A 23,073-nucleotide genomic window follows, 5' to 3' on the forward strand; every position below is an offset into this window, starting at 1 on the left:
TGATTTTCTGGATTAAAGATGCCATATAAATGCAAAAGATGTCATTGTGGAAATAACCCCTATGAAATACTAATGGATTAATAAAACCTCAGCTAAGTACTTAACAATGGCAATTTAATTTTTTTTTAATATTGCGAAACTTTTTAACTGCCCATTTTACGAAGCAACTATTGATGTTTTTTAGAAATAAAAGAAGAATTTCAATGCTGCGAAGACCCTGAAGATTTACTCGCTAAAGAAACATTTCTAGAGAAGCATCTTGGTATATTGAACAGTCGCAGGTTTGACTCAACTCCATACCCTCAAAAGGAAAAATATATAGTATCTCAAAAAGGTAAGACATCTGGGAAAAATTGTTCAAATTTATGATTTCAAACTCTTTTGGTAATACTAATTTAAACCAGCATGTTATTTAACAACTAATATTCAGAAATCAATAGCATGAGTAAAACATTTGCTTTCTTTTGTGTATATAGTTTTCATGAAAGTGACAGATTAAGACAGTGAAGGACAAGTGAAGGACAAAACAGAAAGATTTCCTTTTGAGGGATTGGTGTTGAGGTAGGGGAGTCTAAAACTAGAGGGCATAGGTTTAAGGTGAGAGGGGAGAGATACAAAAGGGTCCAGGGAGCAATTTTTTCACACAGAGGGTGGCGAGTGGATGGAACAAGCTGCCAGAGGTAGTAGGGTACAATAAAAGGTGGGTACAATTTTGTCTTTTAAAAAGCATTTAGACAGTTACATGGGTAAGATGGGTATAGAGGGATATGGGCCAAACACTGGCATTGGGAATAGCTTAGTGGTTGAAAAAAAGGGTGGTATGGACAAGTTGGGCCGAAGGGCCTGTTTCCATGCTGTAAGCTTCGATGACGCTATGACTCTAATGATGATGATCCATTTTGGAACGCAACCAGGCTTTCTCAGAGTAGATACAGTTGGTTGGTAGCACAATAAAGCTTCCAATACTTCTGCTTATGAGGAACCAGAGTTCTTTTTGCTCCAAACTCCATTCATAGCTGACAGAAAAAGAATTTTTCCACCCCAAGCTAAATATGGTCCCTGCAGAGAATGCCCAATGTGCCAAGCAACTCCAACAACCTATTCCTCCAAAACACTACCGACTTTGGGATTCAGTAAACCAGGCATCACTGGTGAAAGTGACCTTGGAGTTTATGTCAGTAAAATACTGGTTTCTTTGAATTTTTCTCAAGATATTCTTTGCAGCTTCATAATTTTCTGGGCTAAAGTTTAGCACCAGAAAATTATGACTATGTCTGGATTGAGTTGAGGACAACACATTTCAGTCTAATTGAGGTGGAACAAGGGTGACCTGCACTCCAGTGGATGGCACTGCTTGTGGGTCAGGAGGAACCCCATGACCCAAACACCCCACTTATCAGATCTCTTCCCCCTACAAAGACTCCTGGGTCAGGGGTTGGCTCTCCACCACCATGGCCTTCCCCTACCTGGGATTGATTACCCAACCTCCAGGTTGGGAATTTAATCTCCTCCTTCTCTGGAATTAGAAGGACGTGCTCTGGAATCAGGTCCCTAGCCTCAGGTTTGGTGTTTGGACCAACCTGGTCCTGTCACCTTCTCTGGAGTCCTTCTCATCCCTTTGAATACCAGGCCTGTCAATTAAGCTAATTTCTGGGACATAAGATGCACAAAATGGAGTTAAAACTGCACAGCATGTGGGAAACCTTCTGTCCAAAATCCTGCCCCTGCCTCCATAACCCACCCATTTGTATCCGGGCGACTGTGTATTGTTTCCTAACTGTAGATTAATTTGAGTAAGGTGACTAAAAAAAACTATGTCCTAAAAGATTAAGTTTAAACAAAGTGAAAGTAGCTGTGGAGTAAAATAACATAGGGAGACTATGCACATCGCGGCAACCCCAAAGCAAAATTAGTTCTTTATTTGATGTTCCTGTCAGTGGAATAGGCTAAGCAGCTTTTGAGACTTGTTGATATCCATCACTTTCAGACATTTACTCAACTCTCTTCGGCTTTACCGTTCCCCGATGTCATTTGCCATTTTCCAGCCTAAAGGCAGAACTGTCACCTTTCAGGGAATGTTAGGAATGCATTAACTAGTGTGCAATCTGTCAGATTTCCTTACAGGGCTGCAACTGCATTTTTATTGTCCAAGTTTAATCTCTTCCCGTGTTAAAATACTGGGATATAAATAACAAAAGTAGCCAGAGAAAAAGAGACACTTGTTAAAGGGCTTGTCAGTTGTTTTTAATGTCTGTGATGAAGTGATAGAAAGAATTTGAAGAGGTGATACTCTTGTCTACTCGTACCTACTGTTAATTTGTGTACAGGTTGAAACTGTCTATTTCTGAGGCAGTTTTAGCACAACACAGAGGTTAGATGTGTCCCTAGCTGTCAAATTGCTTCCACTGCCCATAATTTGACACTATTACCAAGCATAACAGTTCTTAGCAAAGTTTTCGATGTGAAACTATGTCTGAGCCTGTGATGTCAGAGCATGCCATGTCAGAACCCGTGATGTCAGCGCTAGTGATGTCAGAGCGCGTGGTGTCAGAGTCCATTATGTCAGATCCTGTCTTGTCAGAGCTAGTGATGTCAAATCCCGCGATGTCAGATCCCATGATGTCAGAGTCCGTAATGTCAGATCCCGTGATGTTGGAGCCCGTGAAATCAGAACTTGTGATGTCAGAGCCAGTGACATCAGAACCCATGATGTCAGAGCCTGTGATGTCAGAACTTGTGATGTCAGAGCCAGTGACATCAGAACCCATGATGTCAGAGCCTGTGATGTCAGAACTTGTGATGTCAGAGCTTGTGATGTTAGAGCCTGTGACATTGGGGCCCGTGATGTCAGAGCTCGATTTCAGAGTCCTGATGTCAAAGTTCAATTTCAGAGCCCGATGTCTTCCTGATATATTTGCCTGATATCAGAGTCTGTTTTCTGAATCTGTGGTGTGCAGGTTAATTCTGCAGGCTGATATTAGGGCCTGGTGTCAGATCCTGGTAAAGAGTCGAATCTCAAGGTTTCACTATTAGAATTCACAGTCTGGGTTCAATGTCAGAGCTTGCAATGTCTGGGCCCATTGTCAAGTTCTGATCCTTGGATCTGATGGTTGAACCTGATCTAAGCCAGATGCCAGTGCTAATATTAGAACCCATTGTCACAGTTCAGTGTCTGAGTCTGACATCAGAGCCCAATTTCAATTTGATATCGGAAGTGGTGGCAGATGTTTGAGCCTAATGTCAGAGTACTGTGACAAACCCTCCTGTCAGGGGTGGAGTCAGGGCCTGATGTTAATGGCTGATGTCCAAGCACACAAAGCCAGCTCCTGCTTAATTTTTAAAATTTCATTGTTAAATTTATGATTTTTTTCCAAAATTAGTTCTTAGGAAGTGAGCATCACTGACAATTTATTGCCCACCCATAATTGCCCTGGAACAGATTGTGGGGAGCTGCCAACAACTGAATGGCTTGCTAGGGCATTTCAGAGGGCAGTTCAGAGTCAATCTGGAGCCACATCTAGGCCAGACTGGCTAAGGCTGGCAGATATCCTTCCCTGAAGGATATTACTGAATCAGTTTTTTTGCTATCATCTGGTAGATCCATGATTATTATTAATGAGTCTAACATTTTATTGCAGATTTATTAATAAATTGAATTTAAATTCCTCCAGCTTCCATAATGGGATTTGACTTTGTGCTTGTAGCTCATTTGTCCAGGCCTCTGGATTATTAATACAGTAACATTATCACTTTGCTACTTCTGACACTAATCTACCAAAACATTTGGTCTGATATTAGGATATCTGACATCAGGAAATACTTGTCCAACATTATGGGCAGCATGGTGGCACAATGGGTGGCACAGTGGTTAGCCCTGCTGCCTTACAGCTCAAGGGAACTGGGTTTGATTCCTGGCTTGGGTCACTGTCTGTGTGGTGTTTGCACGTTCTCCCTGTGTCTGTGTGGGCTTCATCCGGATGCTCCAGTTTCCTCCCACAGTCCAAAGATGTGCATGTTAGGTGCATTGGCCATACTAAATTGCCCCTTAGTGTTCCGGGATGCTTGGGTTAGAAGGACTAGTGGGGTAAGTAGGTGGGATTATGGGGATAGGGCCTGGGCGAGATTGTTGTCGGTACAGACTCAATGGGCCGAATGGCCTCCTTCTGCACTGTAGGGTTTCTATGATTTCTATGATGAAGGACTTGAAATTCATCTTGGGCAGTATAGCAACAGAAACGTGTCATATGGCGAACCCAATACGGATGGCATTAGAATGAATAATAATCAAGCTAAAACAGGGTGGCTGGTGTGATACCACCCACAATGGCTTTCTACCTGTTCCTGTATAATCCAACTGCAGGCGTGTGTTTGACATCAACAGTTGCTATGACACAGGGGGGAGTGATCTGATCTCCTGTGAGTGGAGTGGTTTACTAGGATTTGATCTGATATAGAATCTTGTTGGTCTGACCTGGATGGAAGTCTAAGATCAGTGGGTGATCTAACATCAGTGGTGGCAGAGGGGAAGTACGTTATAATGCATTTTGTGTGTGGTTTGTCATCAGACCTGTCAGGCTAAAATCTGAGCACATTTTGCAGAGGGCTGTCATGTTTGGATGAGCTCCAGTGTGCTATTGCATTGTAATCTAAAGGTTGTTTCACAGCCTAGGTGACAGGCTGAACACATTTGATGTGCTGGTATGCAAAACAGTGCCAGATACAATTTCATACTGATAAATGCAAAGTATTGCACATAGGAAGAGAAATAGGGTACATAATCTGAATCTTGTTAAAATAGTTAAGGATGAAGAAAGAAGTGTTGTCAGCATATTAATAGTCAACATTCACGTGCCCAAACATTGCCAAGTAGCAAACAAAAAGACAAAACAATAACGTTCAAGTTAGAACTGGCTCTGAGATGAGATATTGAGAAGAGTGCCCAGTTCTGGTCCTCAAGGTGCAGCTCTGCAACCTGGAAGACAGTGGCAAGGAGATATCACAGAGATACAGAAATGTAAATGATACACAAAAGATAGATCAAATACTACTTCAAATTACATTGTGACAATTACACAAAAGGGCACAGGTTTAAACTTCCAGAAGGTAAACTGATGTCAGGGAATCCTCCACACAAAGTTTAAAGCTTGTGTAGAATGGACATTTTAAGGCAAAAAAAACTCCAAAATAATTGAAGAATGCAGTGCAGATGGTTGTTTAAAGTTGAAGGGATTTCTTTATCTGTATCTATCTTGTGATCCATCTAAAACAGAATACATAAACCATGGAGAATAAACCACTCTTCAGGTTGTAAATTTTCCAAGGAATTCTGTGTTCTTATCACAGCTGTGAATAAACTGTTGAATTTTTGAATGCGAACATCCCTTGATGAACTATGCAGCTTGTTAGCTGGTGAAAACTTTCAAGTTGACTAGCAGTAAGGATACCGGCGGCCAGGTTCTGTTGGGTGACAGTATCAGCATTAATTTGGCACAGTTCCAACTAGAAGAGACCCAGGTGCAATTTGATTGCTGGATGATAGTAACCATGGAAATAGGTGAATTTTAATAGTCATTTCTAAAGAAGGCCCATATGGAGCTGTGATTAATTTTTGGAGCATGTGAGAGGAATTAAAATTGATTACATCATTAAAACAAATTGAGTGAGAATCACTTCAGATAAATAAAAGTTGACAAGACTTACATAAGAACCAGAAGGAGACTGGTTCATGAGCCATGGAGAAGTCTGTCAGAATCTTTGTAAATTCCTCCTCTGTTCCAATGTTGAGACACTTGATCATCATTTATTTTTCCCCATCTTAGCTACAGGGGGAATTCTACTGGTAAACATGCTCTGTACCAATGGATTGTGGATGACTGAGATGTGGTTGCATCGAAGGTATCACAAACTACGTCTTCAGTATTTGGGTGTTATTTATTCATCTCAGAATTCAACTGATGGAAATGGACTTTCATGTCAAGGATACAACATTTTTCTGTCCAATATCCCCACCCTGCCCCTCTCATCGAAGCACTGACTTTTGTTCCGCCAACTTGTCCATTTTCTTGTCCATGTCTCATTTGTGCGGCAGGTCTTACAGTTGAACCTGGTCCAATCCTCAATTAATGTCTGCACATGCACTTTCCACAGTAAGAAGTTTAACAACACCAGGTTAAAGTCCAACAGGTTTATTTGGTAGCAAAAGCCACACAAGCTTTTGGAGCTCCAAGCCCCTTCTTCAGGTGAGTGGGAATTCTGTTCACAAACAGAGCACATAAAGACACAAACTCAATTTACATGAATAATGGTTGGAATGCGAATACTTACAACTAATCAAGTCTTTAAGAAACAAAACAACGTGTTTTGTTTCTTAAAGACTTGATTAGTTGTAAGTATTCGCATTCCAACCATTATTCATGTAAATTGAGTTTGTGTCTTTATATGCTCTGTTTGTGAACAGAATTCCCACTCACCTGAAGAAGGGGCTTGGAGCTCCGAAAGCTTGTGTGGCTTTTGCTACCAAATAAACCTGTTGGACTTTAACCTGGTGTTGTTAAACTTCTTACTGTGTTTACCCCAGTCCAACGCCGGCATCTCCACATCATGCACTTTCCAGCAGGTGTCACTGCAGACATGGGTGTGATTCTGAGCTGATTGTTCCCTGGTGTCCTGGCATCCAATAATTCCTCTGGCCAAGGTGAACAATTTCAACATAAGCCAGGACCTGAGTATGGGCCTCTAAGTCTGCATTGCTTCATATTACATCCTAATGCCTGGCGTCCACTGTGGCGAAGCTTTGCACAGCAGAGATGCAAATTGATAAAATTACCCATACTGTGGCTATTAAGGGACATTGATATGAAGTTTTCCAATGAAAAATGAAAGGCAAAATTTTAGAGCACTACTTTATGCATGAAGCCCTGGAGTATTGTTTGAAAAGGGAAATTTTTTTTCCAGACACAGACTATTTCTATTATTCACAAGATCTTAAAATGAATTAAACATTGAAATCTTGTTTAATTTTTAATGCAATAACAGAAAAATTGAAAATGTAACTTGTGCATTAAATTCAGATTGAGATAATTATCTGGTCATTTATCTTGTTGCTGTATGTAGGAACTTACTTGAGGTGTTCAAGATTATGAGGGGCATGGACAGGATGGATAGGGAGCAGCTGTTCCCCTTAGTTGAAGGGTCCCCAGTTACAAGGGGATTCAAGTTAAAAGTGAGGGGTGGGAGGTTTAGGGGTGATTTGAGGAAACACATTTTTACTCAGAGGGTGGTGGAGGCAGGATGCCTCACATCCTTTAAAAAGTACCAGGATGAGTACTTGGGACACCATAACATTCAAGATTATGGGCCAAGTGCCAGCAAGTGAGATTAGATGGGCAGGTCAGGGTCTTTCATACGTCGGTGCAGACTCGATAGGCCGAAGGGCCTATTCTGCACTGTAGTATTCTGTGATTCTCTGACTTAATTGGCTATCGCTATCTGTCTGTATTCATAACAGGCACTTTAAAATAATCACTGATATGACAGGGGTGAGATTAAGGGCTTGGAAATGTGATTTATGATATATGTACATATAAAAATAATAGAGAGAAAAATACCTATTGGTCCATCTGCTTGCATTTGTCATGTGCTTTATGTATGATTAATTAGTTGGGCGCCCGGTGGCACAAGTGGTTAGTACCGCTGCCTCAAAGCACTAGGGGCTCAGGTTTGATTCCTGGTTTGGGTCATTGTCTTTGTGGAGTCTGCACATTCTCCCTGTGGGTTTCCTCCAGATGCTCCTGTCCTCTCCCACAGTCCAAAAGACATGCTGGCTAGGTGCACTAGCCATGCTAAATTCTCCCTCAGTATACCCGAACAGGCACCGGCCGCAGTGTGGCAACTAGGGGATTTGCACAGTAGCTGCATTGCAGTGTTAATGTAAGCCTACTTGTGACACTAATAAATAAATAAATAATTTCCGAGTGCAATAATTACATTTACATGGCCACAGCAGCAGCTATAGTAGACAATGGATGCTGGAAAGTGGACATGTTGAATGGAAACAGTGGCAGTGATCAGAAATAGTTTCTCAGCAGGGTTAAGAGTCAAAGGACCATCAAAAGATGACTGGGCCTTTGAAAGATGCTCAAATACAGATGAAAACAGGCTCTTAGGTTCATGACTATAAGCATTTGTTGAGATCTTTACCCTTGATGATGATGTTCTATTGGGAGTATTAAGAGTTGCTACTAACAGTCAGTTGTTAATATTAAAATACATGAGGTTATCATCTTAGATGGAATAAGGAACCTTAAAATGGTTGTCAATTCCAATGATAGCTACCCAAGGCTCCTTAAAGAAATAGGGCAGATGCTGATTGCTCATATCTTTAACAGTTCACAGAAGAATGGCAATGTTCCGAAATGTTGGAAGGATGTCGATATTATCTTAGTATTTATATAAGTGTGATAATACAAGCGTACAAATAGGAGCGCAAATAGGCCATTCGGCCTTTCAAGCCTCCTCTGTTCAATAACACATGGTTGTACTATTTGTGTTTCAAGTTCCATATTCCCATCTATCCCCAATAATCTTTGATTCCCTTGCCTAACAAGAATCTATCTCCCTCCACCTTAAAAATATTCAACAACCACGTCCCAAGGCAGAGAGTTCAACTTAGCACAGCCATCGAAAAGAAAAACATTCTCCTCATGTCTGTCTTAAAAGGTTGACCCCTAATTTTAAAACAAAGCCCCAGGGTAACTGGAAGCTCATTAGCTCGACTCCAGTAATGGGTAAAGTACTCCTTGTATCCTTAGAAATGCCTTACATGACCTCTTAAAGAGAGAAAGCATTATCAAGAATAGCTGATAAAGCTTCTGGAAAAGGAAGTTGTGTTTTACTAAGTTGATTAAACGTTTTGGGAAAATTGCCAGATTTTCTGTTATTCTTTCACAGGATGTGGGTGCCAGAGGCTAGGTCATCATTTGTTGCCCATCCTTAATTTCCCTTGGGAAAATGGGGGTGAGCCACCTTTTGAATCATTGCAGTCTATATAGATTCACAGTGCTATTAGGGAGGGAGTTCCAGAACTTTCACACAGCGACAGTGAAGGAACGGCGATGTAATTCCAAGTCAGGATTGTGTGTGGCTGAGGGAGGAACTTGCAGATGGTGTTCCATACATGTACTGCCGCTGTCTGTCTAGATGGTAGAGGTCGTAGGTTTTGAAGGTGCTGCTAAAGGAGCCTTAGTGGGTTGCTGCATTGAATCTTGTAGATGGTGAACACAGCTGCCACTGTGAATTGGTGATGAAGGAAGTGAATGTCGAAAATGGTGGATGAGATGCCAATCAAGTGGACTTCTTTGCCCTGGATGATATAGAGCTTCTTGAATGTTGTTGGAATGACACTCAACCAGGCAAGTGGAGAGTATTCCATCACACAGCTGACTTGTACCTTGTAGATGGTAGATAGGTTCTGAAGAGTCAGGAGGTGAGTTACTCACCACAGAATTCCCAGCCTCTGATCTGCTCTTCTAGCCACAGTATTTATATGGCTAACAGTCACATTTGGCTCGTCCAGGTCAGTTCCTGGTCGGTTAATAATGGGGGATTCAGTAATGGTCATGTAGTTTAAGTGGGTCAAGGGGAGATAGTTAGATTCTGTCTTGCTGAAGATGGTCATTGCCTGGCACTTTTGTGGGATGTTGTCTAGGTCTTGCTGTGTATGGACACAGACTGCTTCATGACCAGAGGAATTATGAATCATGTTATTACATTATCCAATCATCAGAGAACATCTCCACCTTTGACCTAATGATGGAGGGAAGGTCATTGATGGAACAGCAGAAGATGGTTGGGTTTAAGGCACACTCTGAAAAGCTGCTGCAGTGATATCCTGGAGCTGAAATGATATATCTCCAAGAATCACAACCATCTTCCTTTGTGTCCAGTATGACTCCAACCATTGGAAAGCTTTCCCTGATTTCCATTGAATTCAATTTTGTTAGAACTTCTTGATGCCACACTCTCAAATGCGGCCTTGATGTCAAGGACAGTCAAGCTCACCACACATCTTGAGTTCAGCTCATTTGCCCATATTTGGACTAGAGCTTGAATGAGATGAAGAGCTGAATGGCCCTGGTGGAACCCAAACTGAACATCAGTGAGTAGGTTTTTGCTGTGTAAGTGTTAGTTGCTTTTCACTGTAAACTAATTCATGTGACAATAATAAATCAAATCAAACTGATAACACCTTCCATCACTTTGCTGATAGTCTAGAGCTTATTGATGAAGGATTAATTGGCTGGGTTGGATTTGTCCTGTTTTTTGTGGACAGGACATACCTGGGCAATTTTCCATACCTCGGTAAATGCCAGTTTTGTGGTTGTGGAACGGTTTGGCTAGGGCACAGGTAGTTCTAGCGCACAAGCCCTCAGCACTACTGCCTCGGTGGCACAGAGGTTAGCACTGCTGCCTCACAGTGCCAAGGACCCTGGTTCAATTCTGGCCTTGGATGACTCTGTGGAGTTTGCATGTTTTCCCCGTGTCTGCGTGTGTTTCCTCCCACAGTCCAAGGATGTGCAGGTTTGGTAGGTTGGCCATGCTAAGTTGCCCCTTAGTGTCCAATGATATGTAAATTAAGTGAATTAACTGTGTTAAATGTGCGTGGTTACAGGGATAGGGCAGGGATGTGGGCCGGGTGCGATGCTGTTTTGGAAAGTTGGTGCACATTTGATGACCTGAATGGCCTCTTTCTGCACTGTAGGGATTCTATGGTTCTATGATTCTATGAATATTGTCAAGGCATACAGCCTTTGCAGTATGCAAGGCCTTTGGTAGTTTCCAAGTGTTATGTGGAATGAATCAAACTGGCTGAAGACTGGCATTTGCACTGCAATAACCTCAGGAGGAGGCTGAAATGGATCCTACGCTTGGTACTCCTGGTTGAAGATGGTTTCAAATACTTTAGCCTTGTTTTTTTGCATGGATTTACTGGGCTCTCCCACCATTAAGGATGAGCTGGGCCATGAGGTTACGTATTATGGATGAATACAATTCTGCTGCTGCTGATGGCCCAGCCTTGAGTCTATCCCATTTTCCTTGGCGGTAGTGCCAAACAACATGATGGAGGGTAACAGAACTCAGTCTTCACAAGAACTGTGGGTGGTCACTCCTATCAATCATGGACAGATGCAGTAGCTTGGTGAGGATGAGTCAAGTTGTTTTTTTTTCTTTCTTGTTGGTTCCCACATTGTAGACCGATGTTACCATCCAGTGAGGAACCAGTAATTTTTTGGTTTAAAGTAGACAAAGTTTGAAATCCTGGTTACCCACTTAGAGAATAAAGCTACAAGGTACCATAGTTTTGAGCAAACAAATTAAACTTAATTATACAAAATCAAAAAAGTAAAATAATTTTCAATATCTATCTTGGACTCTGACATTCAACTTTAACATGTGGTAAATGTGAATTGTCCTGCAAAGGGTAGGCAAACACACCACACTGCCCATTAAATGGCAGATGCGAGCAAGACAGATCCTGTAGATAGCTCAGCAATTCACCCAGATGGCACTGACCATTGTTCGTCACAAAATCTTGTCAAAACTCTCTGCCACATGAAAGATTTTGACACTTCACTTTCAAAGCTCTAGGCCAGAATTTTACCGTCCCACTTACCACGGGAATCAGAGCGGGCGAGGGGCAGACAATGGGATGGTCCGTTGACCTCGGGTGGGATTTTACATTTTTGGGATGAGCAAGGCCGTAAAACCCCACCCCTAGCCTCTGGATGCCATCAAAAGCTACTCCACTCAGACTGCCTCAAAGACTGCTCACCTCCTGTTGATTAAATATCTTCTCCGAGGACTGTATTCCATGGGATTCACAAATCTGAAATCTTGCCTCTAATTACTGACATGTTTCCAACTCTATCAGACCACTACCTTCACTAAGTTGGCACTGCCCTTGGGTTTCCCTGAATTCCAGTCTCCTGGCTGCACCAAGTTATAAATACCTCCCAGGGTTTCCTCTGAGCCCTAACCCTTTCCTGCATGAAACCAGCAGCCTCCCAACACTTTTCAGCTCCCCAGGACCTCTTTGAGCCTTAATTTTCTCTAGCATGGAACCCTCTCTCCCAGCAAATGCACAGATAAATAGAAACTGAGAACCTTCCTTAGCTCTACCTATCTCCATGACAATGTAGTTTTTTTTAGGATTCACTATCTGCTTTTAAACCAATTTATCTCTAACTCCCAAAACAAAACATTTCTGTGGGCTGTACTTCATTGGGAACAGTATGTCTCTGTTTCTCGGCTAAGTAAGATACTGTTTTGGTATCATATTTTTATAACTGTTAACTCCTTAAGTCAACATGACCTTGATCTCTTAATAGAATCCAAGCTGCTTTAGTTGCATTTTTCCCATTTTCTACAGTTAAACTTTATTCTTCCCTAATTAATAATTACCTCTAAAATTTTAACATGAACCATGAACAAGATATTTGTCACATCCAGTACAGCAAATATGTCCTTTAGAACTCAGCCAGCTTTGTCAGTAATGATATTACCGAGGGACTCTTGATGATGGATATTGACGTCACCCATCCAGAGTTGAATCAGTGCCCTTCTAACCACCAGTGCTTTCTCCAATTGATGTTCAATATACTGATTTATCAACTGAGGGAGGGTGTTGGGTGATTCTGTACTGATTCATTAGGAGGGGGTTTTGGGGTGTAGTAGATGGTACAGTTTCCTTGGACATGTTTAACTTGATACCATTAGTCTTCATGGAATCCAGAGTCAATCCCAGGGCAACTTTCTCCTGACTGTATACCACTGCGCATTAGTGATTCAGATGGGATTTTATGACAATCGATAAAGTTATGATCGCCATGAATGAGACAAGCTTCTCTAAATTCCACATTTGTGAATTGAATTTAAATTCCACTAGCTGACACGGTGGGATTTGAACTTATGTCCTCAGAGCAATAGCCTAGGCCTCTGGATTACTAGTCCAGTAACATTGACTCGATACAACCACCACCACCCACCACACATTCTTTCCAAAAGCTTTTACAAGAGACTTATCTTGCGGAATGTGCAGTAATCTGCAGTGATAAATTGAGAATTGGTTAAATGTCTGTAAGCAGAATATTGTTGTCAATGTATTTTGATCTGCTTGCAGACTGGTTATCAGTCATGTCTTTCAGGAATTGATGCAAGGTCCTTTGCTATTTACTATTTTCATAAATGATGCAGATTATGGATATGTGCCAGTAATACAGTTGTAGAAGATGCTTGCCTACCCTAGGGAGATCACATTGCCTTGGGAATGGACCCATGCTTGGCAAATGATGTTCAACTTAGAAATGCGTGGTGTTCTGTATGTGGGAAGATCAAAAGATAAAACTGCATCCACCCTACTGGGAGCAGAATTGAAGTCAGCAGTGAAAAAGAGATCCAGATGCTACAATGCATCACTCTTTTTAATGTTTATGACCAACAGTGTGAGACTACAGCTAAAGCCAGCTAAGTATTGGTAGAAACATTACCCACTTTTAATGAAGGATGTTGCATCACATGTGTTTATAATATAACAAGGTCAATTTGTGAGTGACAGAGCTATCCCCTTCTCATCACAAATGTGTGTTTTGCTCCCATCAGGTTACTTTTTCTCTAAGCAAGCTTTGGTATTAGTGTTCTTTCTTCTGGGATTTATCTTGCATTCTTTCCTCATTAGAGACCACTCAGCCACCCCCAGTAGAATCAGCACCTTTGCGAATGTATTGCCGTATGAAAATTGATCAACTTCAACAACAACTACAAGCGAAAAAATCAGTGTCCTATAATCATGGAAAGCAACATTCAACCAGGCCATTGAAAAGACAGCCTGCTCCTCAACAAAACCGCATTGTGCCTCAGCATCTGATAAACCAAGTACGGCTTAAATGCATCTCAGAGACAGTTAAACAGGTACTCCAGATTACATTACATTCTCAGTGAAATCATTGTTTGTTCATCTACTTGTTGCAGCAGGATTAAAGTATATGGCATCCTATTAGGATTAGGGTTAAGGCACAGGAGTGGCGATTAAATAAGTTATATAATTGCCATTTTTTCTTCTCCTCTCAAGAGAGTTATTTCTGGTCCACAATTCCAAACGCATCAGGAACTCTCTATTAGTCATGTTTTAGTTAGTCTCACCCCCAGCAGCTGTCGGGATGCTCCGGTTGTCCTTAGCAAACTCAGCTAACATCAGAGCAGAAACAATCAGTGTTGTCATTTCACCGACCCGGCTGAAAAGTGGGTGGTACTTTGAGGTCAGGTGACTCAAATCTTGACCTCACCTGAGTCCCAACTTGGGGCAGGAATGGTGAGTGTGTTGTTGAAGGATGTGGGGATCTGTCCGATCTCTTCAATGGTGAACCTTGAAGATTTGAGCTCTTGCCCACAATATGCTGACGCTCAAACACAGCTGGCAGCAATGTTATTACCTTCAGCAGGAAGGAGTTTTAATTCAGTGGAACACGGGCTGGGATGATGGGCTGATGGTGTAGGTCCTGCTGCTGCTGGGCCTGCTGGAAATGTTTTTCAGCAAGGTAAGCCAAGACGGGTGAGGAGGGGGAATTGTGAAGGTCCATACCCAAGGGAGGGAGAGAAATCTCGGCCAAGGGTTATTGAGTTAGGAAGAGCACCTTTAACCTCGTTCAGCTAGGAGTGTTGCTGCCGCTAATTTTTGCTGCTGGTTGTGTGACTGTTTGGTAGCTGGTCAGGTCCACAGATACAATGCTCCATGTGTTCCAATGCCATCAGCGGGATGTGGCTTTGCTATTTGAATTAGACTCCCACACCTCTAAGATGGCGTAATGAAGGAGCAGTGCTCTGAAAGCTCATGATTCTAAATAAACCTGTTGGACTTTAACCTGTGAAACTTTTACTGTGCCCTCTAAGATAGGCAGCCTTCTGGGGCCTGAATTCAGCCAAATTAAGGTGTTGGGACAGGAATGAAGCATAAACTCCCTTATCTATCTTAACCCCCACAATTTGCACTGTTTACTCGAGAAGGCAGGAGTTAAAATCAGGACACTAATTTCATCTTTGCTCACTCTGTAGCAGCAGTCATCGATGATCAGGAAGAGAAGTCCTGACTTTTAACCATGGGTTCTGCCCAAATGTACCCGGCTCAGACCCGGCTCAGATCAGCAAACTCCACCACACCAAAACTCAAAGCAGCGACCTTTCGGGGACATATGGCATTTTATTTAAAATTCAGGATAAGACTTGCAAGCAACAGCATAATCAGTTTTCTTTTGCAGCTTAACTTTCAAAGGTTGCCCTTGTGACAATTGGCTTTATGGCGATAGCACTTTCCAACTTGATTCTAATTGCTTTTGATTCCTGAGTTTCACGATGCATTCCGCACAATCAGCCTTAATCAAACCTTCTTGTCGCTTCATCTGGTGGCAGCCAAATATCACAAGCACCTCCGTGATACGGAGACCACAGTGGAGAGAAAAGTGAGATGGCTGTGTAGCAATTCCGGAATTATAAGCGATTAAATCTGCACTGGTGCATTGCAGTGAATAGAATGTTGGAATTGAAAACCAGCTTGTGCAGCTGTGATATACCTTTCATGTGGGATTATCCACTGTACAGGATAATTAAAAATTACTGCAAATCATACCTACATTCCATTCTTGGCACTATGGCAGAACTCATCCTCGTGTGCATTTGAAACAATTAAATTTGCAATGCTGCTGGGAAGGGCTGCTAAAGTGGTGCACTATTTTTAGATACTGCTGTCATCAACAATGTTCAGAGTCTCAGGAAGCAAGTCTGAATCAGTAAAATGAGATTGTATGCAGGAAAAAGTTTCTTTAATGCATCTTTGATTATTTGAAGCTTGATATATGTCAGGTGAGAAACCAATTATTGTTTGCCAGCAAGTGTAAAAAGCCAGTGATATCAATCTTGTCTCGTTGAACTTTTACCTCAGGTTATTTGCTTGTGTTCACTGCTGAAGATCACTCCCATCAAAAAAAAGCACTCATTCCCTTGGAACCAGAGCAAGTATTTACCTGTTCAATATCCAGGTCATTCTACCAAGAACAAATACTGATCGGAGGCCCTTTGTCAGTAGATTCGGATTCGTAAATTTATAATATGCTCCACACATCCTTGACTTCAGAAAGCGGAAAAAAATAAACACTCCGATCAGACTGTGGTTGATCTATAAACTAACACTTATTACCAGCAAATTTTAATTATATAAATTAAAATTAGAGGGGTGGGGGGGGGGCACTCATTGGACTTATGCACAAGAAAGAGACAACTTTCTACCCAACCATTTGCCTCTCTTTTGTGATTATGTCCATGCCTGGATGTCCTTGGAGAGGGGGGGGGCATTGTGTCCTCCAGTACACTTGAGGCTTTCCTCAAACAGTGGGCAGTGCAGGGGCTGGATTGCATTATCTCCCCACAGAATGATATCTTAATTTGAATTGTTAAGTTCCCTTTCAAGTTTTGTGCTATTGTTACAGTGTCCCTTTAATGGGTGACCCATTAGTCCATTGGTTTACTTGTTTAACTGTCATGCTCAAAGGGGGAGAAAGGGACACTTATTGACAACGGTGATGGGTCATAGGGCCCGATTTTACCATTTTGATTCTAAGTGCTGGGTGGACTTGAAACTGGGAGTGTTTCAGATCCGACTTTTAGACCCGTTCTCAGGCGCCCCCATACACACTCTGCCTGCAAAAATATCAGCGAGTCCGAATCGCGCTGCACAAACCTGTGGGTGGGGCTTATCACACCCGAAATACTGCAGCTCCGATCGGCACCTCCGACTGCACATGCGCAGAACAAAATGATAGAATAACGCTCCCCTGCCACTTTGCTCCCGGGCCGGATAATGCCTCCCCCTGGCCCCCACAGACATTGCCCCACCTCCACAATATTACTGACCCCCTTATCCCCCCACTTACCCACCACCCAGACCGATCCCAGCCCCCTCCCCCCTTCCTCCCCAATGATCTCAGACAGAGTGGCAGCGGACCCCCCTTCCCCCACACTGATCGCAGGCAGAGAGATCCACCCTTCCCCTCTCTATCCTACAGATATCAGGTAGGGTGAACTCTCTCACCCCCACCCCGGACCCTCCCGCACAAGGCCCCCATCTTCTCCAGACTCTGATGTCTGTGTGACACCTCCCTCTCTCTCCCCTGTCCCCAATCATTGAGGCACTGATCCACTCCCGCCCCCCTCCTCATCAGCACACCTGCAAGTGCTCACTTGCCTTCCCCTCAATGCTAACAAGCAAACTGCGTGTAACTTGCTGGAATATTCTGCCAAACTGCCTGCAGCTGATCTGCTCTAACGAGGGGTAGCTCCACTAAAAACTCAAGAATGGACAGGCATTCCTGCACAAAATGTGTGCACGACCAGCCCCCCGATTTTCTGAGGGCGACCTGGGGAGGCTGCTGGATGCAGCAGAGGTGAGGCAGGACACCCTCTTCCCCCCAGGAGGACGAAGAGCCAGGGAGGCTGATGGAAATGCGGTCTGGGAGGAAGTCGCCGACTTGGTCAGTGCCAGGGCACTGGCCCCCCAAACCAGGAAGCTGTGCTGGAAAAAAGTCAATGATCTCATCGTTGCAGCAAGGGTGAGTGCCGAACCCCATTTTGCATCTTCCCCCAAATTTCCCCCGATTCTCCCATCCCCAGCACCCTGCATGCTTCCAGCTCCTGACCCCCAAGTACCTCCTTCCTAACCCCCAAGGGCGCTTGCCCTCTAAGGGCCACCACCTGAGACTCTGCAGGAGTCACGCCATCATTTCTTTCATGGCTCCTTCTGTCTCCACAGGAGAAGACGACCATAACACCTGTGAGAGGACGAACACAGGGGGTGGTGAGCCAGACCTCTGGGTCCTCACCCCCTTTGAAGAGCGGGCGCTGGAACTGTCAAGGGAAGGGGAGATACGGGCTGTTAGTGACAGCATGGTCGGGCTGCTGTCAAGACGTGAGCATCTGTCATTCCTCCATTCATTTTGAGACGACTTCTTGGCGGCACGAGTTTCGACTGCGAAGGGCAAGGTTTAAAGGAGATATACAAGGCATGTTTATTTGCACAGAGAGGGTAGTGGGTGCCTGGAACTCGCTGCTGGGGGAGGTCGTGGGTACAGATACGATAGTGATCTTTAAGGGGCATCTCTACAGCTATGTGAATGGGATGGGAATAGAGGCATATGGTCCCCGGAAGGGAAGGAGGTTACAAATCAGATGAGCAGCCTGATCGCTACAGGCTTGGAGGGCCGAAGGGCCTGTTCCTGTGATATAATTTTTTTGGTGCTTTGTTCTATGTTCACTGGAAAATGTGAATCACATGTTTGGCATCCCAGATTCCTCTCCCTCCCTTGCACTTAACCTTGTGTCCTGTGTTGCAGGGACAGATCCGGACGCCCCGGGGACTTCTGGACTCTAGGACCTACTGCAGCTCCCACCCATCCTGGTCCAGATAGCTCAGACTAGTCCTCAGAGGATATGGGTGAAGGGGCCTCCGAGGGTGGCACAGTTTTGGCGCCAGCTTCCACCTCACAACTCACCATCCCAGATACTGACATGTCAGTGGGTCCAGTTAGTGGTGAGGCTTCTGGGTCACTCTCTGGTGAGCACAACACATCTGATAATGTACATAGGGAGAAAGAGGGAACGTCCGAGATGTCTGGCATGCGGGGGCTTGCTGGAGGCGAGGACTCAGCTGGCCCCAGGCTACATGCTGGGCCTCTGAGATCACTTCTCCCTCAGCTGCTAGAGATGCAGCAACAGAACCAGGGAATGCAGGAGGGGCTGACGGCCACACTGGACCAACTGCAAGGCTGTTGGGAGGAGTCCCAAACCTTTCAGGCAGACCAGCGATTGCCTGAATTGCATGATTCCCAGGCCAACACTGCAAGGGTGGCGTCCGCAGTGAAAAGCCTGGGGCAGGGGATCCTCACCATGAGTGGCACAGGCTCCAAGTGATGGCTGAGTCACAGCGGGTACAGCTGAGGGACCGAAAAGGCTTCTCGAGATTCTGCGACCCATGGCTGAGAGGCTCGAGAGCTTGCAGGAGACCCAGTGGGACAGCGCTGGGACACAACGGACTATGGCAACACCCCTTGAGAATGTGGCCCAGTCACAGAGGGTCATGGCTGAGAGACTGCAGAGCATGGCCCAGTCTCAGAGGGCACTTGCTGCTGCCATTGATAGATGGCCCCTGACTCAGAGGGCCATCACAGAGGGCTTGACCACCAAGGGCAGGTGGTCCTCCAGGACTGGCAGGACCAGGTGATGCTGGAGCTTCTGGAGCTCACTGCAGAAGCACTGCCATAGCATGGAGTGTCCCAGGGGCCCACAGGAACCCCAAGGGAGGAGGAAGGGCTCGAGCCCATGCCAGGGCCTTTCAGCCTGGAGACTGTGGCTGTGGCTACACCTTCTGACTCCTCCCTTCCTGACACCGGGGCATCTCAATGGCAGTGGGATGAAGAGGGTGTCATGGAAACGTCCCATACATCTGGAAGCCGGCCAGTGCCCTCAAGGTCCAGGGCCTCCAGAGGAGCCCGCCACGCGCATCACAGGCCACGGGGCAAGGTAGGCAGCTGGCCCCCTCCACCTCCGATGTACATTCTGGGGAGTCACTGAGACGTAGTAGTAGACCACGTAAGGTTAGGAAGTTGTAGTTGCGCTGAGATGGCACGGGTGAAGGGCTGCACTAGTTAGAAAGATATTTAAGCACCTTCATGTTTTCTGTTCACAAGTTTTTGTGTTAGAGCATCTTATTTAAACACCTTTATTGCAATTAAATGTTTTTCACCACCCACCTATGACTAATTTGTCTCAGATTAGTCTGGAATAGGAATCCTCCTCCATTGATGATCGCCGGAGGGATCATGTTGATGTCAGTTGGGGAGGCCCCTCAATGCTGTGTCACTGAGAAAAGGAAGACATTGGTTCCCCAGACCCCATGAATGATTCCCTCCCGCCCCCACCCCACCCACCCCAGGACCCTCTATGGGGGTCTCAGATCCCTTACCCACTACACCGACATGGGCCCAGGTGCCAGCGTGCATGCGGAGCTCAGGTAGGAGTCAGACTAGTTTGCACCAGGGCATCATTATAATGATGCTTAGTGAGTTGGCATCACCGTCCTGCCTGCCAAAAAACTCACTAACGCTGCATACCTAGGCCCACCACTCTGATGTGACACTGTTGCAGGAGATAGAAGGAATTTTGGAGGGGGCGCTGGGTGGGCGGATGGAAACCACAGACACAAGTCCCTAGCAAGTGAACTGCCTGGTGATCAGTGCCTCCCTTGCCGCCCTCGCATGCCTCATTTGTGCTGCCAGCCCTCCAGCGCCTGGGTGGTGTTCCTCGGCGTGCTCTTCCTCTTCTTCTTCCTCCTCCTCCTCTTCCTCCACCAGGTCATCCTTGCGAGGTTATTCACTTTGGAAGAAATAATAGCAAATTGGATTATTATCTAAATGGAAAGAAATTACAACATGCTGCTGTGCAGAGGGACCTGGGGGTCCTTAGAACATAGAACATAGAAAGCCACAGCACAAACAGGCCCTTCGGCCCACAAGTTGCGCCGATCACATCCCCACCTCAAGGCCTATCTATAGCCCTCAATCCCGTTAAATCCCATGTACTCATCCAGAAGTCTCTTAAAAGACCCCAACGAGTTTGCCTCCACCACCACCGACGTCAGCCAATTCCACTCACCCACCACCCTCTGAGTGAAAAACTTACCCCTGACATCTCCTCTGTACCTACCCCCCAGCACCTTAAACCTGTGTCCTCTCGTAGCAACCATTTCAGCCCTTGGAAATAGCCTCTGAGAGTCTACCCTATCCAGACCTCTCAACATCTTGTAAACCTCTATCAGGTCACCTCTCATCCTTCGTCTCTCCAGGGAGAAGAGACCAAGCTCCCTCAACCTATCCTCATAAGGCATGCCCCCCAATCCAGGCAACATCCTTGTAAATCTCCTCTGCACGCTTTCAATGGCTTCAACATCTTTCCTGTAATGAGGTGACCAGAACTGCGCGCAGTACTCCAAGTGGGGTCTAACCAGGGTCCTATAAAGCTGCAGCATTATCTCCCGACTCCTAAACTCAATCCCTCGATTAATGAAGGCCAGTACGCCGTACGCCTTCTTGACCGCATCCTCCACCTGCGAGGCCGATTTAAGAGTCCTATGGACCCGGACCCCAAGGTCCTTCTGATCCTCTACACTGCTAAGAATGGTACCCTTCATATTATACTGCTGCTTCATCCCATTGGATCTGCCAAAATGGATCACCACACACTTATCCGGGTTGAAGTCCATCTGCCACTTCTCCGCCCAGTCTTGCATTCTATCTATGTCTCGCTGCAACTTCTGACATCCCTCCAAACTATCCACAACACCACCTACCTTGGTGTCGTCAGCAAACTTACCAACCCATCCCTCCACTTCCTCATCCAGGTCATTGTGCATGAGACGCAAAAACCCAGTCTGCAGGTGCAACAGATGATCAAGAAGGCAAATGGGATGTTGGCCTATATCGCAAGGGGGATAGAATATAAAAGCAGAGATGTCTTGCTGCATCTGTACAGGGCATTGGTGAGGCCGCAGCTGGAATACTGTGTGCAGTATTGGTCCCCTTATTTGCGGAAGGATATATTGGCCTTGGAGGGAGTGCAGAGAAGGTTCACCAGGTTGATACCAGAGATGAGGGGCGTTGATTATGAGGAGAGACTGAGCAGATTGGGTTTGTATTCGTTGGAATTTAGAAGGCTGAGGGGGGATCTTATAGAGACCTATAAGATAATGAAGGGGCTGGATAGGGTAGAGGTGGAGAGATTCTTTCCACTTAGAAAGGAAACTAGAACTAGAGGGCACAGCCTCAAAATAAAGGGGGGTCAGTTTAGGACAGAGTTGAGGAGGAGCTTCTTCTCTCAGAGGGTGATGAATCTCTGGAATTCTCTGCCCACTGAAGTGGTGGAGGCTACCTCGTTGAATGTGATTAAATCACGGATAGATGGATTCCTGATCGGGAAGGGAATTAGGGGTTATAGGGATCAGGCGGGTAAGTGGAACTGATCCACTTCAGATCAGCCATGATCTTATTGAATGGCGGGGCAGGCTCAAGGGACTAGATGGCCTACTCCTGCTCCTATTTCTTATGTTCTTATCCTCCCCAGCAATGGCCGACTGGTCAGCCTTCATGTCCTCTTCTTCCTCCAATAGGTCACCTCTCTGTAGAGCCAGATTGTGCAAGGCACAGCACGCCACCACAATATGGGAAGAGATCACTGGGTTGAATTGGAGGGCCCTGCCTAATCGATCCAGGCACTGGAATCGCATCTTGAGGAGCCCAATACACCTCTCCACTATCGCGTGGTTACATGGGCCTCATTATAGCAGGTCTCCACCTCAGTCACAGGCCTCTGCACAGGTGTCATCAGCCATGTCCGAAGCGGGTAACCCATAGCACCCACGATCCACCCCCGCAGCCTGGGCTCCTCCTCAAATGCCTCCAGGATATCCGAGCTCCTGACAATGAAGTTGTCGTGGATATCTTGTGCAGACATGCATAATGTTCATATTATGGTTACACACTAGTTGAACATTCAGGGAGTGGAACCCCTTTCTGTTGATGAACCTCTGCTGATTCTGTAGGGGGACCTTGAGGGCGACATGTGTGCAGTCGATGGCCCCCTGAACATTAGGCATCCCTGTAATGGCTGTGAACCCTGCAGCCCGGGCTTCCTGATGGGCCCGGTCCAGGTTAAATTTGATGTACTGCCCAGCCCGGGCATACAGGGCTTCTGTGACCTGCTTGACACAGGTGTGCACAGCTGACTGGGAGATGCCACAGACATCTCCGCTAAGGGTCTGGAAGGAGTCAGTCGCATAAAAGTTCAGAGCGGCTGTCAATTTGACAGCCACCGAGAGTGGGTGCCCCCCCCCCCTTCCCCGCCCCGAGGTGCCAGGTCCTGCAACAGGTCTCCTTTCCGAGGTGGAGACGTCGGCGGCACACGGTGTCCAACATCTGTTCAAAT

General features: G+C 45.3%; 1 protein-coding gene across 2 annotated transcripts in view; it reads left to right on the top strand.

Moving 5' to 3' along the window:
* Positions 1-23,073, top strand: part of LOC144492350 (uncharacterized) — a 69,207-nt gene that overhangs the window by 20,967 nt on the left and 25,167 nt on the right. For both annotated transcript variants that reach the window (XM_078210346.1, XM_078210347.1), the window contains exons 3-4: positions 185-334; positions 13,733-13,965. In XM_078210346.1, coding sequence (XP_078066472.1) covers positions 185-334; positions 13,733-13,965 — 383 coding nt within the window. The remainder of the gene's footprint in view (positions 1-184; positions 335-13,732; positions 13,966-23,073) is intronic.

This window comes from Mustelus asterias, chromosome 4 (genome assembly GCF_964213995.1).
Source record: "Mustelus asterias chromosome 4, sMusAst1.hap1.1, whole genome shotgun sequence".
Lineage (NCBI taxonomy): Eukaryota > Metazoa > Chordata > Chondrichthyes > Carcharhiniformes > Triakidae > Mustelus > Mustelus asterias.